This window comes from Ambystoma mexicanum, chromosome 2p, assembly GCF_040938575.1.
Source record: "Ambystoma mexicanum isolate Mex_15411 chromosome 2p, UKY_AmexF1_1, whole genome shotgun sequence".
In the NCBI taxonomy this organism is placed as follows: domain Eukaryota; kingdom Metazoa; phylum Chordata; class Amphibia; order Caudata; family Ambystomatidae; genus Ambystoma; species Ambystoma mexicanum.
The window spans coordinates 26,893,259-26,912,931 of NC_090923.1; the positions used below are offsets into that span (position 1 = coordinate 26,893,259).

Genomic DNA, 19,673 nt, shown 5'->3' on the forward strand with positions numbered 1-19,673 from the left:
CCGTACACGTTTTCTGACAGCATCTCACAGGGTAAGGCATTAGCTGACGGCTGTGCAAAAAATGCGGCCCTCCGTGGTCCTAAGGCTCGCGATTATGCAGCGCTGTTTCACCTCTCATTTGAAGACCCCCTAGCATCTCTTTCCGTCCTGGCGGACCTCCAAGATGCACCCCCCCATCTAGGAATCAGTGTTGGGAAAGTAAAGGATGTGTTTGTTGCTCTGATCACCTATGGTGTGATAACTCGGGATGGTTAGTGGCCTCACTATCATTAGTACCTTATTTATCACGTATTGCTGACTCTGTGTCCCAATCCAGCAAGGGAAAGATGACCTCAGAGGTCCCAAGATATTGGTTTGCTCCTTAATTTCCCTCCATTGCTCAGAAATACTGTGCTCACTGTCCAACCCTGGAAAGCCTGTGAAAACTACTCCAGGGGCACATGAAGTGCCTTTGTGAAACTCCAAATAGAGTTTGTTAGCACGTCCGGGTGTGCCTCCTTCAACTACGTCCTTGAACTAACAGACACTTTTTCTGGATAGACTGAGGCCTACCCCGGTAAATATTCCATTACAGTGGCCAAGAATCTGCTGAAGAGTTCATCCCCCGTTTTTGGCCTTCCAGTTTCCATAAACTCTGACAGAGGCATTCATTTCACTGGACTAATTGTACAGAACATTTGCAGTGCTCTAGGGATACTTCAGAACTTTCATTGTAGTTTTGATCCACAATCTGCAGAGGCGGTGGAACGCCGAAACTTCAACGTGAAGCTTTGCACTGCCAAGGTCTGCCAGGAAACAGGCCTAAAGTGACCCGATGCCTGCCCTCTTATACTCATGGGTATAAGAAACACTGTAGAGTACACAGCCTCTCACCACACAAGATACTCGTGGGGAGGCTGATGAGAATGCCAGTTGCTCCGCCACTTGCTCCTGAACTCTGTGACTTAAAACTGAATGATGATCTTGTTGTTTACTATCGCAAAGACTAATGCTCGTTGTCAGTTCTCACTTCCAGCCAATCCAAGAAGCCCTTCCTCGACCGCCAGAAACTGTGCCTCATTCTCCTTCCTGGGGACTGGGTTGTACTGAAAGTGCATCAGTGAAAATCATCCCTGCATCCTCGCTGGAAGGGTCCTTTCCAGATACTGCTGACAACCCACACTGCAATACGCTGTAGAGGCCATGACCCCTGGGTCCACGCCAGCCAGTGTTTGAAAACAGCACCTCCAATCGAAGACGCCGAACAGCATGAGGTTTAGTTTAGTTTAGTTTGTTTATTTGTATAGCGCGGCCGAACCCTGAGTTAGCTGGGCGCATTGAATTAGGAGCAGGAATGTTACAGAGGTTGCACATACAGAGAGTGACATAGTGAAAAACAATACAGTGGTTAGACAAGATGACCAGGTTACAGTGTGGTCCGACATGTTTACTTTTGCAGGATAAGCATGGCAGGTAACATACCAGTTAATATCTATTAGATGCATGTGCTAAGTATAGATCGATAATGCTAAGTGCAGGTCACAGTCTATTGCTGTGTTGTAAGCAGTTCTTTAACTTTAGCTCGGAACGACCGGAATGAGGTGTCCGCTCTGATTGTCATGGGTAAGGCATTCCAAGATTTGGCTGCTAGCACAGGAAAGCTAGCTCCCCCAACTGTTTTTAGGTTGAACCTTGGGATGATCAGTTTAGGAAGGAAGGGGGATCTAGTGGGTCTGAGGGATTTCTGTCTTGTGAATTTATCTGATAGGTACCATGGGGCTGTCAGGTGAAGGCATTTGTGAGTAATGACCAGTGTTCGTAGTTTAATTCTCTCCCGTATGGGTAGCCAGTGAGATTCCTTTCTGGCAGAGGAGATGTGAGCCTTAAGCGGGAGATTAAGGGCGCATCTGAAGGCGTTGTTTTGGAGTACCTGTAGTCTGTTTAAGTTGTGGTTCGAGGAGCCGAGGAAGAGTGTGTTACAGTAGTCTAGTTTAGACAATATGAGGGCCCTGGCCACAGTGAGGCGACTATTAGTAGACAGAAAGGGTTTGCATGCATTGATATGTTTATTGGTGTAGGCTGTAGATGAGATGGTGGCATTGATTTGTTTTTTTGAGGGAGAGAGTTGAGTCCAGATACACACCCAATGTTTTGACTTCTTTTGATTATTTTAATGGTGTTGCCGTCAATGACAAAGGGTTGGTGTCTGGGGTCGAGTTTATTGAGACGGTCCTGTGACCCGACTATCAACAGTTCCGTCTTATCATCGTTTAAGCAGAGGCTATGGGTGGCCATCCATGCTTGGATTTCAAGTTAGATCTCATTTAGTTAAGCAACATCTTCCTCATAACTCCCTGTGAGCGTGATGAGGGCCTGAGTGTCGTCGGCATAGTTGGTATATGTGACTCCCAGGTCGTCAAAGCGGTCGAAGAGGAGCTTGGTGAAGATGTTGTAAAGGGTAGGGGAGATGCAAGAACCTTGGGGGACTCCACATTGGATCGGGACAGGGTCAGCTGCAGCTCCACCTGACAGTGCAAAGACCCTGGCTGTACTGTCCGAGAGGAAGGACCGAATCCAATTGGTGGCATCCTGAGAGAATGCAGCAGCCAAAGAGAGGTGCTTTGTTAGTATTTGGTGGTCGACTAGGTCGACGGCCACAGACAAATCTAACAAGAGCAGGATGGCCAGTTTACCCTTGTCTTTAGCTTCATGCATTTGGATTTTTAGGTCCAGGAGAGCTGTGTCAGTCCCATGCATGGGTCTAAAGCCAGATTGTTGCAGACCTAGAAGGTTGTTGTCTTCCAAATGCTGTTGTATTTGGAGGTAAGCTACTCTGTCTATTCTTTTTAGAAGAAATGGGACAGTAGTAATGGGACTGTAGTTGGTTGGTGTATTGTGGTCAAGGTTGGGTTTTTTGAGTAACGGTAGACCCAGGCCTCTTTGAGGTTGTGTGGGATTTCCGAGTTTTTAAACGAGGAGTTGATCAGGGTGGTGATGAAAGGGGCTAGTTCTTTGTCTCCGTCCTTGATGACAGAAGCAGGGCAATGGTCACCTAGACAGTTAGAAGGTTTTAGGCTAGCAATGATCTTAATGACTTTGTCCTCTGTAACTGGTGAGAAATGGAAGAGAGGGCAGTCAGTGTGAGATGAATCAAGAGTGTCGCTTGCATAGTTGTTGTTGGCAAGGTTGGCTTTTTTAGATTCTGTTTAAGCTTGCAGGAGTGTGATTTTGTTGGAGAGTGCTTGTTGGATGTTGTTGCACCAAGTTTTGTCCTTGATGCAGTCATCGGTGGTGGACACGGGAGATTCCAGTTCTCTTAAGATGAAAAAAAACTCTTTTGTACCGGACTTGGCGTTGTGGATTCTAGTGTTACAAATCTATCTCTTTTTTAGCGTTTGTGATAGCGGCTTTGTATGTAGCTGCTGTTGAGGAGAATTTTTCTTTAGTGGAAATTGAGGGGGCTTTCCTCAGCTAGATTCAGCTGTTCTCTTGAGGTTCCAGAGAGCTTTTAATTCTGCTGAGGTCCTGAGGTCCAGGACAAAGACAACCCGCCGTCTGCCAGCCCCAAGCACACAGCAAAGCTGCAATCTGCAAGGGTACAGTATAAAGACACCCATCTTCATCTGCCCACCGGGTTCCCAGCTGCTAAAACCCTGGTGATTCTACATCCAGCACTCTCGACGACAAAGCTCAGCTACTTGTCCCGAGGTACAACTTGCAGAGTGCGGCCACCATCTCACCTGACATCAGCAAGTGAACCACACCTACCAGAAGCAAGCCACTGCTACACCTATCTCCTACGGGTGTCCCACGCCCTCAAAGGTTTTTTCACCAAGCAGCTACAATAACGCAGTGCACCTGGAGTGTAGGTGCATAAATCCTCCAGCCCGAAAGATTTTGGAGCCAACTGAATGTGCCCAGCGCCTTAGCTGAAGTATTTGTTCTGCAGTTATTGATTACTGCATATGCCATCCGTGTCAGGCCCACATGAAGCACCTGGGTCTCCTCCTCTCTGCTCTCCAGGCTAGCATAGTGTGACAATGGCCTGATTTCATCCAACTCTAGGCTTAGGTCGTCATTCTTTCAGGGATCCTGAACTTTTGCATCATCCTATCCTGTCTACCGGGTCCTGTAATGACTGACACTCTTCAGAACTCCGTAGGGTTGGACTGCTAAAGCTAGGAATAATGATGCTATTGCATTATTGATGCATTCACCATTCACGGTCTGAAGTGTTTCCAACATGTTTCTGTTCCTTACCATGGTATAGGCTCTGCCTCTCCCTACCTCTGCCATCCTACACCCCAATACCAATGCCTTCCTCAACTTCTCTTGAGCCTCCATTGACCTAATGAATGCCGTGTGCTACCATACTCCAACATACGCCAATGGGGGAATTCCCTTCATCCAGTCCCGTTCAATCTTGCTGAATGGTGTTGTAACCCCCTGATCAATGACTCTTCTTGTCCCGATTCGGCCCATCGCTTCCCCCAGGTATTCTTCTACCACAGCTATGCCAATACTTTACCTCCCAAAATACTGACCGCATTTGTTCCACATGCTCTTATCTCTTTCACCGCGATAGGGACTCTGCCTTCAATCGATATCACACCTGCCACCTATGTCCTTAACCGAAGTGCTGCCACCACCACCTATAACCACTCAGCTGCCGGTAGGATAGGCCAATTTCATAGTAATGGCACACCTAGCACCACAATAGCACTCTACGCAGACAGAAGGTTCTATTTCCTTTGTTGGGCAATCGCCTACCAATGGCTACCAGCTAACTGGACTGGGCAGTGCAACATTGGGTTAATTCACCCAGCGATACGCCATGTATCCCATTTTCCAAAAGCTCACTACACACCCCGATGGTACAAATGCGATGCCTGGACATGGTTCAAAGGACTCCTAGGGTTCCTGGTCCCGAACATTGGCATTGCCATCAACAGGGCCGATGTTCCTTCCCTATCACCCCTCCTTGAACAGGTAGCCAGCAACACCGCCAAAGGAGTACAGATACTGAAAAGCTAACAAGTTGCACTCAGAAATATGGTCCTCCATAATAGAATGGCGCTCGATTATTTACTAGCTGACCGAGGGGGAACCTGTAAAGTTATAGGACAAGAATGCTGCACCTGGGTACTGGATAACTCCTCCCAGGTTGAGGACGTCATAAAACACCTCCAAGGGGTTGGTACCACCTTACAAGAAATATACGGTTATGCCGACTTACTATTAACTTGGATTCAAAACACTTTTGGTTCACAGGGCTCTTCCATTCTACATGGTATTTTAATTATTGTTGTTGTAATTGTCGCCTTTGCAATGATAGTTTTTCTTATTAACTGCCTTCTGTCATGCTCTGCAAAACAGGTGTCTCACTTGCCCGCTGAGGCCAGGCTGCTGCCACCCGAAAAAGAGACCCATCTAATTAAGGAGGAGGCTTCCAAAGACTCCTCCAATGAACAGGAAATGGTAGATGTGTTAGGACAAATGTCTGACGCCAAATCGTATGGATTTTTGAATTAGGACCTTAGAGGCCGGCGATCTATGTCTCTAAAGCAACACCCTTTTTGTGACACTCACAGTGCCTGTCCACCCTATCCCTATGTCTGACGTGTACCTGGGCAACTTTGAATGATGCTATGCCTCACTCCTGCTCCATGTGGTCTACACCCTGTCTCAGGGACGACCAAACGGGGGGTGAATGTGGCAAGATTGCTATGCTATGTTATGCTATGCTATTGTAAGGCCACAGATCCTCCATTTTGTCTCACTCTACCTTCAGCTCCTCTGACATGCCCAAACCCTGCCTGGAGCAGATTAGACCAAGACACCGTAATAAGGCCAAGCGACACAACAGACTTCTATTCAATTTGCTCTCTTTATTGTGCTATGTTATGTTATGTTTGTTAAGTTTATGCTTGTAACACGCTGAAAGCCAGCAGGCATTAGGGTGCACTTATAACACAGAACAAGGCACAAAAACACAGACAAAACACAGAGCCCAAGAGGCTACACAAATTGGAATTCCGGGCAGAGGGTCAATAGGCAGGGCAGATATTCTATTTAGTTAGCACATATATGGTAGATAACAGTAGGGTTTCTGCGAATGCCGCTTATACATATTACAACACAATGTACCCACACGGCTTTGCCACAAGGTCACAAGTCAGATGCTCATAGTTATTGCCAAATGTCTACAATGTCATGCCATGTAACAACGCCCATTGTGAAAATGCTATGAGAAATTAGCGATTGCTTATGATTTGCTATATAACCTGCACTGTAAGGGAGGTCTCTTCAGAGATCCGAGCGCCGACTGCCCGTCACTTATACGTATGTATTTTCCTGCTTCTCTGCTGATAATTTCTCTGTATGCTGCATGCTTTCTATCCAATACAAGAAGCTTGATTTTAACAATGCGTCTGGTGTCTTGTCTCCTTATTGCTGGAAGCTGAGGCTGATGCTGAGGTGACCCTTGGGAACGGACCATCGTTGGCTACCACAGTATTTATTAGAAAAGCACTGGAGTCCCTAGAGGATTGGTGCTTTATAAAAGTAAGGAATAGATGTATTAAATGTATGAATATTATTTTATTAGCTGAACATCTTAGAAAACATTTTGTATTCACATATTAACAAACCAGTCAAATTTGTTTCACAATATTTATGGTTCAATATATTAGTGCATATCAATGGGAAATATATCTACTGGTAACTTGGGCTTTCTAAAGGCATTACATAAGTTAGCCAGCTCCTGACAAAAGAAAATCCCTTGTCTTTCAATAAATGTAGATTAACATGTTTCCATCCCTATCTTCTATTAGCACCAGTATGCAAACATCATAAATGCTTTAATGGATAATATACTGATTTGGTCAGCCGGTTTGGCCACCCCTCATCAAAACAGAAAAAAACATATGAAAAATGTTTGTCATAAAGCCTCAATGTTTTACAAACTACTGAATGTCAGTCAACTTGATGAACAAAGATGGGGATCACAAATGATATGGAAACAAGGATGTAATCTGGTTGGTGAAGGAAATCCATGGCACCAAATTCAGAGTAAGATTTTGCATGCCAGTACATGAGCAAGTCTAACTCAAACCCTCCATTTCTTTCAACACAGAGTATGTATTACTCCTGTCAAATTATTTAAATGCAAGCTACTGCCTCAGAATAAATGTTGGAGTTTTCTAGATACCCAAGGTTAGTTTGTAGAAAATTTCTGGTTTGAGGTTTAGAATGCAATTATATGAATTTTCAAACTAAAACAAAAATTGTAATTTGAAATACTTTTTATTAGGTAGTATTGTATTGCAAGATGATCTGGAAAAAGATGCATGTTCTTTGTTCGATCTTTTGATCCTTTTAGCTATACAAATAATTACCTCCAACTGGAAACAATTGGACCGTATCAACTACAGAACATTGTGGAACTCTGTCTAAAATATCCATTGGTTGGAAACATTGTAGCTCCCTCTCCAGCTCTTGCTAAAAAAACATGAATACAAATAGGACTTATTTAACCCCTGCATTATAACTGATTATGTATACCATCCTCTGCTTCCCCTTCCCTTGTAGATGGCAGTGATTGTCTTCCTCCTTTGGTGTGCGTACAGTCCAATCTACCGTTTAAATCGGCTGAGTCTTTAACTTTCATATATATACATAATCTTTAATGTTTACTCCTAGAATACATCTTGATAAATCTTAGCATATATCGCGTTGCATTATCTAATGAATTTAAAGTTTCTTTTCTAGCATTAGCTTTCTGTTATATGATTAATAAGATTGTAAATATTCATTGTTTGAAAACAACTTTGTATATTTATGTATTTGTTATTGAAATAGAAAATCTTTCTAAACTCAAAAAAAGGATGACAGATCTTAATTTAACAGTATTGTAGCTGGATGAAAGCCCTAGGATCAGAAGTCAGTTGTAGTGCACATAAATACATTGTAATGAGTTAATAATTGATCACAGTACCTGCAGCCGATATTTCCAATCCCTAAAGTGATCTTCCGACTCCCAACAGGACACAGCACTTTGGTTGATACCGCACAGGACGTGCAAGGCGTAGTTATATTCACGATCAGTCGAGTATCGCACTAGGGAACAACGGCAAAAAAACATCTGTCCAATAGGTTGTCAAAGAGGAAGCAGCCACTACTCAAAGCTAGTTCTAGGCTCAATCCTCTACTGCGACAATAAACACAGACAACTGCCCTATCCTGACAAATCGACAAGTCTTTGTCCTAGTCGTACATGACAGACATACATATTAATCGTAATGCTATTAAATGTCACAGATTACATGTTCCTTTTATGGTGAAAAAGTCACAGCTTAAATATTCCTTTTGCTGGGAAATTTCACAGACGCCATATGCCCCAATGGTAAGAAATGTCACACATTGAATTATTTTCTTGCACACAATTGGTAATCTCACAGATAAAAAATGTTTTGTATGGAAGTAAATTCAATAATTCAATACTTGTGGTCATGGTAATACATAGGACAGTGGGAACGTGCCATTAGAGCGGCTGGAAAAAGCATCTGGGTACAGTACGATGTAAATGTTTGTGGTTGGGTCTTTGTACTGCTCTCCAGGCCCTCTGGCTCTGGAAAATGCCCTGGTGGCTTGGCAATCAGAGACACGTAAGAGTCCAGAGAACTACAGTTCCCAAGGCGTGTAGAGTGAGTGTCTGGCATGGTGCGGGATGCCAATGCTTATGTGTACTTCTCCAGGAAGCAAACAAATGCAGGAGCCAGTGCTCTACAACTTGCTTTCTTCTTGTACCCTGTTCCATTATGTTATCATATTATTATTATATTGTTATAATGCGCTTAATACCAGAGACTGGTTTCTAAGCGCAGGATCAAGATTCAAACCTGTGTTGCGAAGTGTTGGGTTGCTTCCAAGACATATACGTTGCCCCTGAGCTAACCATCCGGGTTGCTGCTTGTGCTTTTGGCCCCAGACTGCCCGACTACTCTTTTGCTTTATGCTCCTATATTGGTTTCGCCAGTGAGTGGAACAGACACTGGCCTGACTACTAATCTGCCTGCCAGTTGGTGTTAGTTGCTTGCTGGTCCTCTCGATGTCAGATTCCTGACTACTCTTATCCCCTACCCCTGTTTCGGTTGACATATTATCCACCAAACCTGATGCTGTCGTATCCTGTTTTTTGTTGTTGCAAATTGGAACATGTTTGTTTTGCCGCTCTTCCACTCTTCTCTTATTTTTCAGTGCAGATTGCCCCCACTTTCATCTGACTCCTCGGATGTCCTCTTATTCCAGGTCGTGGTTACTGTTCTCATTGCACCATCTTGTTTTTCAGTGATTGAGACCTCTGCTACCATTTTGTTTCTGGTGCTTTTTTGGAGCTGTCCTTCTGTTAATCCTCCTCGAAGGGATCTGTTTCATGAGCCTTGGCTCTACCTCTGCCTGGACCAGCCTGACCTTCGCTCACCTTCATGAACCCTTCCCCCTGCTGTGCCAACTTTGGCTTTGGACTTGTGAAACCCTGTAGGTGTAGTCCGCTTCCAGCAGGTCAGCTGTGTTTGCATACGAGGGGTGTACCGAATAGTAGATTTAGATATTCGCCCGAACGCCAAATAGTTGGACAGGTATTCGGCCAGAGCCGAATAAGGAGCCGAATAATTGCCTTTTTAATAAATAAAGTTATTTAGACAAAAAACACTTTGTAGATTAAAAACACACTTTGAACTATGTATATCTGTTCTTTATTCCATGTCTTTTCTTTGTTGTCTATGGAAGATGCCTGTGTAAACCATTACCAGAAAAGAAACTGTTCACTAATAGCAGTGTTTGTATTTTTGTGCATTCATAGGTGTCACTTGTTGGGCAGGACCGAGTAACTAAGACTAGCCCATAAGTATAGTGTGCATGTCTGCAATCCCTGTGAGGGACGACTGGGATGTGTCTACTCGTACTTTGCAATGCTCCTTTTGGCCCCGCCCATCTTTAGAGTTCTGGCACCAGCAAGGCACTGAAACACAAAAGGAGTGATTACATCAATTAGTGCCCTGCTGAAGTGCTACCTAATACAAGCTTTGCAATGCTAAAGCCATGCTTTCTATTTGTGGTACTGAGCGTGGACGAGGAATTTGAAAAATGTCTTTTCATTAATAGATACTACTTCTTTTCTTTTTTGGGTGGGGTATGTTTGTGGTGTTTTGGGCCATGGTAAAAGACACCATACAAAATATATAGGTAATGCTGAGTCTGCGATGGTTCCCGCGTGACCCAATAGGGAAGGGGCAGTGCTGATTTTCAGACCTTTCATTGGCGTGTGCATGTTTATTTAACTTATGTGTTTCACTTGCCCGTCCATTGGGTCCAATGTTTCTACATTGTAAATGTGTATCTCCTCATCCTTATTACACAAATATCCCTCTTTTTTTATCTCTCTAATTTTGGGAGGAATATTTCTGCTGCTGCAGACTGGGGAATTTTGGTTATAAAAATATATCTGTGTACTTTAGTAACATCTGTCACTTTTACTCAATTTACAGGGTCTCATTTTGGCAACCTGAGAAAGTTTCAATATTACAAGCACATCTCTGCTGCAGGAATACTTCCCACCGAGCCATCTTACTTGCTTTATAACCCTGGCCTGCAGTTCTTTGCTGCAGGTACACTACCCTCCTGAGCTATTGTACCCAGGGTTTGGAACTTCCTGGGATCTCTGTAACATCTATATTAATCCACTTTATTATATTATTTGGGTTGGGAATTGGTGGGATTGGAACCTGTAACTTTCAGATTTATCCCACAGGTCATCAGCAAATCAATGCGCGCCTAAAGAAAATATAATTTTTCAATAGTGACTTCATGAACTATTGCACCAACTACAGGGGAGACCAGAGATGCATTCAAAATATTGAGAGTTTTGCTTCCGCTCTCCCCTCACCCATCAAACCACCAGTTGAGTCTGTCTGTCCAGCACATGAAGGGTAGGGAGTTTCTTTGCACTTTCTCACCTCTGCTCTGCTCACACAAAGTGACAGCAGTAGCATTTCTTTACTAACACTTTAAAATCATAAGCATAACTTGCCTGAATGATTCCAGGCACAAAGACAAAGCAGTGCTTAATGTATTTTGAAGGGATAACTATTCAGCTTCGAGTGATAATTATTTAAGTATTCGGCCGAAGCCGAATATCTCATTTTCAGTTTGAATTCGGCCGAATAATTACTCAAAGCCGAATTACGGTACACCCCCATTGCATACTATAGTTTTCTTTTGTCTTGTCACTTACCATTGTGGGGTTCTTCAATGGATCCCGGCCCGTGGGTTGGAATAGTCATCACGTAGGTTTAGTATAGGATCCCCTCCTCTAAGGTACGTGGAGTCGTTCTGGGTCTTGTTCTCTTGATAAGGGCACAGTTCTTTGCCCCCATCTACTCACATTCTCTTTTATTTCTGGCAAAGTCTGGGAAGGGCACTGGAGGCCATTTTCCTCCTACCATTGGGTCTAGTCCTTGCGTGGTATTATGTTGCACTACCTGAGATGTAGGCGGAGAGGTTTGAGGGGTAGCCACAAGGAAATATACCTAAAAGCTGACAACTGCTTCACTCCGTGTTTCGCTGTATCCAATTTGGCCATGATCCCCTGTGCTCGCCTCATCACAATATGCCAGATAATGCTAACTATCCCGTACTCTGGTCACGTCACAACTCAATCAAAGTGCTATGTCATGCAGCAAGGCTATGCACTATGTCACACTCTGCTGCAATGAGCGGGTGGAAGAGATAACTGACCCAAAACCACTGATTAGTGTGTTGTGTGCTGTGTTATGCAAGGCATGCAACTGTAATCCGTGACTCCCATCAACACTCATAGCACTCACCACATGCCTTTCTGTGCTCACACAACACGCATCACTCAAATGAAGCACTCATGATGTATTCCAACTGTATGATCACTGCCAGCACAACCGTGGACTCTGTTACCCTCCTAACATCCTGTGGTAAGCCCTCGCTCCGCCTCCCTCTCTAATTGACTTCCAGCAACATCACTAAGCCTTTCATAACACTGTCATTGGGGCGTGTGACTCATATCTTTCTGTCCATCACTACCGCGCCTCGCTCGTGGCACATTAGAAAAGGCAGACAGTGCTCCATAATCCTGTTTACTGTGGTTTTCCCTACAAATTGCATGAAGACTGTTTGAGAAGGCCTGGTCTAACAGTTACATTAGCAAATTACATCCCGTGTAGCCTGCGTGGCATCCCTATCACTGCAATTAGTCTGTTGTCACCTGCTTGACTCTTGGCAATACTAGCCACTCAGTAACTGCATCTAGTCTATTGTAATGTGCCTGACTACTGCCTCTTAGCTGCATATTTATCACCTAAATGCCTTAGTTGCTCAAAGTTGATTCCAGACGTCCCATTGCCTGCGCATATAGCAAATGACCTCACCCTCAGATCCTGCACGTCACTGCACTGAATATTACTGAATCTCATTCTGTTTTTTGTGCTGTACATTGTACCTCCCACTGTCACCAGTGTCGTAGGCCTTTCTTCTGCTCTCCACCAGCGCTTTTAGGTCTCTGTGCTAAAGTCGAACCTAGATGTTAGTTTGTTTGAACATCCTCATTGCACCGTTTACAACTTAAATGCACTAAAATGCACTAAATATTAGCTCACTGTACTCCCAGTCAGTGCTCTCCAGTCATTAGTGTTTTTGGTCTCTGTGCTAAAGTCGAACCTAGATGTTAGTTTGTTAGAACATCCTCATTGCACCTGTACAACTTAAATGCACTAAAATGTACTAAATGTTAGCTCACTGTACTCCCAGTCAGTGCTCTCCAGTCATTAGTGTTTTAGGTCTCTATGCTAGAGTGGAACCTAGATGTTTCTTTGCTTGAATATCCTCATTGCATCTCTGCAACTTAAATGCACTAGAATGTACTAAATGTTAGCTCACTGTACTCCTAATCAGTGCTCTACAGTCATAGTGTTTCAGGCCTCTGTGCTAAAGTTGAACCTAGATGCTAGTTTGCTTGAATATCCTCATTGCATCTACATCTTAAATGCACTAAAATGTACTGAATGTTAGCTCACTGCATTTACCAGTCATTAACGACTCAGGCATATCACTGAAGTATTTATCTACGGCCTAACTTAATATCTAGACGCTAGCTCTCAGTATGGACCTGGCATAGTCAGAAAATGTCCCCCACTTGCCTCACAAAAGTCACCTTGACCCTAATACTTCTCACCGCTATATCAAGCATAATGGCCTTTACTCTCAAAACCATCCCTCCCAAGGATAGAAATCTGAGACTCAGGTCCAGACTACCTAGTATCTATGAACCTGAAGGAAACCACCAGAATAACACCAACATACGTACCACTACCCAATCTAAAAACCTGTACCGATCAGTCAAGCAATCCACCTACACCGGTGATCAAACCTCTACTATAACTTGCACAACTACAGATAGCCTACCACTTAAAACCTGTCAAACTAGCAAACCCAATAGCTCCCTAACACTACTAGGATCTCTCATTAATGCGAGATCAGTGGTGGCCCATGCCGCAGAAATTGCGGACATCCTAAATAACGACAATTTGGACCTACTGGCCATAACTGAGACTTGGCTGCACGAGGCTGCAGGACCAACACTAATGCTAGCAGTGCCCGATAAATACCAAATTCTCAGAGCTGACAGGCCAAATGCCAGAGGCGGCGGACTAGCCATCATCTGCAAATCTACCCATCCCATCAGACTTGCCACATCAGTCTCCTACTCATCCTGTGAAGTACTTACAGCCAAAATGACACTCTCTAACAACCACACGCTCTCAATCCACTTAATATATAGACCCCCAGGGCCTCTAGGCACTTTTGAAGACGACTTAACTAGCCTTATAGCCAACAACACTAAAGACCACTCACAAACCCTACTATTGAGAGACTTTAACCTCGGCTTTAATGAATCTGAAAATAAACATGCAGAGTCAGTTGCAGCCCTGCTCAAGGACCACAGCCTTGACCAAAAAGTCCTCTCCCCTACCCACATCAAAGGAAGGACCCTTGATTGGGTATCGGAACTGAACTACAACATCAGTATCACCAATATTGTTCCACAAACATGGACTGATCACTATCTAATAACCTTCTCTGCCAGTCTAGATCTCCTTAGCCCCAAAATCAACAACATGGTTCCCCCTCTCCCGACCAGACATAAGAAGGACATGACTGCTGAAAACATTATCCCTCTCCTCCTTCCAGCCATATCGGGATTGGAAAGCAACAACCCGGACACCTTGGTAAATACTTTCAATGATGCTATGACCAAAGCATTAGACGCAGTTGCTCCAGCCAAATTATGGCCTGTTCCTGCGCCTGTGCCCCATTCCTTCAAGCCTCGCCGAGGGTAGAGGGCAGGAGCCCCCCCTCCCATCCCTGAAGCTGCCCACGCACACGGAGTGCATGCAGCACCATCGCCGGCACTACAGAAGGGCCTGCCTGACCCTGTCCCTAAAGGTGCCTGACTCCCGCATGCCGGGCGCCGCGCGGCACGAAAGCGAGGCTGATCCTCGCTTGATGCAGTTCAAAACTGCATCCATCTGCCGGTAGGCGGAACCGCCGGTGGCCAGCACGAAGGCCACACAAAGGCCTGTTCCTGCGCCTGTGCCCCATTCCTTCAAGCCTCGCCGAGGGTAGAGGGCAGGAGCCCCCCCTCCCATCCCTGAAGCTGCCCACGCACACGGAGTGCATGCAGCACCATCGCCGGCACTACAGAAGGGCCTGCCTGACCCTGTCCCTAAAGGTGCCTGACTCCCGCATGCCGGGCGCCGCGCGGCACGAAAGCGAGGCTGATCCTCGCTTGATGCAGTTCAAAACTGCATCCATCCGCCGGTAGGCGGAACCGCCGGTGGCCAGCACGAAGGCCACACAAAGGCCTGTTCCTGCGCCTGTGCCCCATTCCTTCAAGCCTCGCCGAGGGTAGAGGGCAGGAGCCCCCCCTCCCATCCCTGAAGCTGCCCACGCACACGGAGTGCATGCAGCACCATCGCCGGCACTACAGAAGGGCCTGCCTGACCCTGTCCCTAAAGGTGCCTGACTCCCGCATGCCGGGCGCCGCGCGGCACGAAAGCGAGGCTGATCCTCGCTTGATGCAGTTCAAAACTGCATCCATCCGCCGGTAGGCGGAACCGCCGGTGGCCAGCACGAAGGCCACACAAAGGCCTGTTCCTGCGCCTGTGCCCCATTCCTTCAAGCCTCGCCGAGGGTAGAGGGCAGGAGCCCCCCCTCCCATCCCTGAAGCTGCCCACGCACACGGAGTGCATGCAGCACCATCGCCGGCACTACAGAAGGGCCTGCCTGACCCTGTCCCTAAAGGTGCCTGACTCCCGCATGCCGGGCGCCGCGCGGCACGAAAGCGAGGCTGATCCTCGCTTGATGCAGTTCAAAACTGCATCCATCTGCCGGTAGGCGGAACCGCCGGTGGCCAGCACGAAGGCCACACAAAGGCCTGTTCCTGCGCCTGTGCCCCATTCCTTCAAGCCTCGCCGAGGGTAGAGGGCAGGAGCCCCCCCTCCCATCCCTGAAGCTGCCCACGCACACGGAGTGCATGCAGCACCATCGCCGGCACTACAGAAGGGCCTGCCTGACCCTGTCCCTAAAGGTGCCTGACTCCCGCATGCCGGGCGCCGTGCGGCACGAAAGCGAGGCTGATCCTCGCTTGATGCAGTTCAAAACTGCATCCATCCGCCGGTAGGCGGAACCGCCGGTGGCCAGCACGAAGGCCACACAAAGGCCTGTTACGCGCATGGGAGCGCGGCGTGGCCACCCCCCCTGCACAATTTTTCCACTCTCTAACCGATAGACTACCACCCGGACAATGAAAACGTACTGTAAGTACATGCCAACACCGGAGACACTACTGTATGTTTATAATCTTAACCGATTCTATTGAAATGTGCGCCCAGTCTCTAACACTGGTCGCCTACAGACCATATTAGACTGCTGTATTGTGCCCTTTGGTCGCCTACAGACCATATTAGACTGCTGTATTGTGCCCTTTGGTCGCCTACAGACCATATTAGACTGCTGTATTGTGCCCCTTGGTCGCCTACAGACCATATTAGTCTGCTGTATTGTGCCCTTTGGTCGCCTACAGACCATATTAGACTGCTGTATTGTGCCCTTTGGTCGCCTACAGACCATATTAGACTGCTGTATTGTGCCCTTTGGTCGCCTACAGACCATATTAGACTGCTGTATTGTGCCCCTTGGTCGCCTACAGACCATATTAGTCTGCTGTATTGTGCCCTTTGGTCGCCTACAGACCATATTAGACTGCTGTATTGTGCCCTTTGGTCGCCTACAGACCATATTAGACTGCTGTATTGTGCCCCTTGGTCGCCTACAGACCACTTTGAGGTGCTAGCGCTGTGCCTTATGGTCGCAGCTCGCCCTGATACTAACCCAATATTCAAACTTGGTTGCCCCTCATCATGTTCCCGTTCTGCATTCTCCCCAACCACACACCCTGCTTGGGCCACTACTACTGGCCCCATATTAACGGTCTCAGCAAGCCGGCATGCCCCCGGCATCACCCTATCCCGTGTCCTACACCATTCCTTCCCTCTACTCCCCCATTCCCAAACAACGTAAGTCTCACCCCCAGGACCGATCAGAATACCATCAAGCATCATGCTATCAGCCCTGATCCAATCTCACACGTATTGCCCACTTCAGAGTCACCTCACCACAGCCATACTGAAAAATTCTCTAACCCCGTGATAGGTGTAGCAAGACACTTCCGATTAAGGTCTCGTACCTTCAACCACCCCAACCCAGTCAAATATGAACACACACCTCCCAAACAAACTAGGCCCAGAGTACTTCCCCCTCATCAAAACCATACTCCTAGCCAGAAACCCAACACTACTTCCATACCAGCTCCAGACACCCCCAATAAATTACTATCCACTTTTAAAGGAGCGCTCATCAATGCCCGCTCCTTAGGGGCGCATGCTATAGAAGTGCACGACCTCATCATGGAATCACAGCTCGACATTCTAGTAGTCACAGAGTCCTGGCTCCATCAAGCATCAGGTCCCCTACTAACTCTGGCAATCCCATCCGACTACACCATATTTAGAACAGATAGGACCCACTCACAAGGAGGCGGTGTCGCTATTATAGTCAAGACTAAATTACAGCTTAGATCTTGTCCCATCGAAAGTATAGAAGGGTATGAAACATTACTCGTAAAATTTCCCATAAATGCTAAAACTACTATTAATTTAATAGTAATTTACAGAGCACCTAGCCCTAACAACCACCCAGAAACTGAAATTCCGTTGCTATTAGCTCCACTAATAAAACCTAGCTCGAAATACATCATCCTGGGTGACCTTAACCTAGGTTTCAATGACAGCCAAGATGCCAAAGCAGAATCACTTCATTCCGCCCTGAAGGACATGGGTTTCAGCCAACTAGTTAATGCACCCACACATATCAAAGGCAGGACCCTTGACTGGATCCTCTCCCTTAATACCCCCATAACCATTGAGGCCATCTCCCCTCTCTCTTGGTCCGATCATCATAACATTGTTTTTACAATCAATCCCGCCGAACCCACACAAAAGAAACCTAAAACTATGATTACCTATGAAACTAGAAACGCCCGCAAACTCACGCCAGAAAACCTCACGCCTCCTCTTTCAAAAATCCTAGATTCTACCTCGATCACTAATGACAACCCCTGTCTCCTAGCTGACATATATCACAACTGCCTCACTGAAACCATTAATGCCATAGCACCGCTCACCACCAAGGCAAAACGCTCAGACAAGCAATCTAGCTTCTGGTTCAATGATGATCTTATCGCCCTCAGAAGAACCAAACGCGCGCGTGAACATGCCTACAGAAAGCATCCTACTGCAGAGGCAGAAAAAGCCTACCAAGAAATAAACAAAACCTATAAAACAGCTACTATCACCTACAAATCTAATGCGTATAATAATAGGATCAGCAATGCGACCTCAGATACCAAGGAACTATTTGCCATTCTAAAACAATTGGAAAACCCTACCCCAGCCATAAACCCAACCATCCCCAGCAAGGAATGGTGCACCACTATTCAAGACGCACTAACAGCCAAAATTGAACTACTCCAAATAAAAATCACATCCAAAAAACAATCACTAGCCAACAAACCTGCCCTCCTTAATCTAAATCGACCACATCAGGAATTCACCAGCTCCCCAGTCCACTTCACACCAGTATCCCAAAATGTAGTGTTTGACACCATCGCCAAACTTAAAGCCTCCAACTGCAAAGGCGACTCTGTCCCTGCATCAGTAGTCAAATCCTGTGCCCACACCCTCACCCCTATTATCACCAACTTCGTGAACGCTTCTTTCAATACCTACCTAGTACCAGCTAGCATCAAAGAAGCTTGGGTCACCCCTCTCCTGAAAAAACCTACCCTAGACCCCACGGTGCCCACTAATTACAGGCCAATAACAACTGTCCCATTTCTCCTCAAAATATTGGATAAACTAGCATACAACCAAGTCCAAACTCACCTCGAACAAAACCACCTCCTTGGCACGAGGCAATCAGGCTTCCGCCCCAACCATAGCACAGAAACGGCGCTCCTTGACTTAAAAATCCAGATGGATACCATCAGAGATTCAGGAAAACTCTGCATCCTCCTCCTACTCGATCTCTCCGCAGCGTTTGATTTAGTAGACCATAATAAACTGTGTGCCACACTAGCGAAAGACTTTAACTTCTCCGCCGAAGCTACTACCTGGATCAAATCCTTTCTTGCTGACCGCACTTCCAGGGTCGCCATAGGTAAAGAAGCCGCCAACCCAATCATAGTACCCATTGGTGTCCCCCAAGGGTCCTGTCTCTCACCAACATTATATAATGCATACACTAAACTCCTCTTCTCAGCGCTAGACGACATGGGTGTCATCTACACCAACTTTGCAGATGACACCCAGATCCTCATCCCTTTATCGGGAGATTACACTCAAGACACTGACACTATCAACAAAATATATGCCATAATCCAAAATTGGATGGCACTAAATAGCCTCTGCCTCAATGATGAGAAGACTGAGGTTCTCATTGTGGGCTCCCAATCCAAAATAGAAGCCTTACATCCTGATTACTCATCCATCAACATTGATGGCACAAACATATCAGTACTCAAACAAGTCAAAACACTAGGTGTCTACCTAGATGCCAACCTCACCTTGACCAAGCACATTAACGCCCTCTCATCCTCTACCTCCTACACCGCAAAACTTATTGCTCTCAGTCGCCAATTCCTGACACCCACCAACTGTATCACGCTGGCAAGAGCTTTAATCTTATCCAGGCTCGACTACTGCAACGTACTCTACCTGGGTACCTCAAAAGCCAATCTAAACAAACTACAGCTTATTCAAAATAAAGCCCTTCGGGCGGCCCTTGGAATAAGGAAGTCAGATCATATCTCAAATATTAGAAGAAACCATCACTGGCTCCCCATCAAAGCCAGGGTCACATTCAAAGCCCTGTGCGTCACATACAAATGCATCCACTCATGTGTCCCCATCTACCTCAACCACGCCATCACCAAAAAAGTATCAAAGAGGCCCCTCAGATCAAACAGTCAACTACTCCTAGCTATCCCC

The 19,673-nt window shown here is 46.1% G+C and overlaps 1 protein-coding gene across 1 annotated transcript in view; it reads right to left on the reverse strand.

Moving 5' to 3' along the window:
• STAB1 (stabilin 1) overlaps positions 1–19,673 on the reverse strand; it is a 1,160,316-nt gene that overhangs the window by 1,071,742 nt on the left and 68,901 nt on the right. Inside the window, exon 2 of the mRNA XM_069643183.1 lies at positions 7,976–8,097. Coding sequence (XP_069499284.1) covers positions 7,976–8,097 — 122 coding nt within the window. The remainder of the gene's footprint in view (positions 1–7,975; positions 8,098–19,673) is intronic.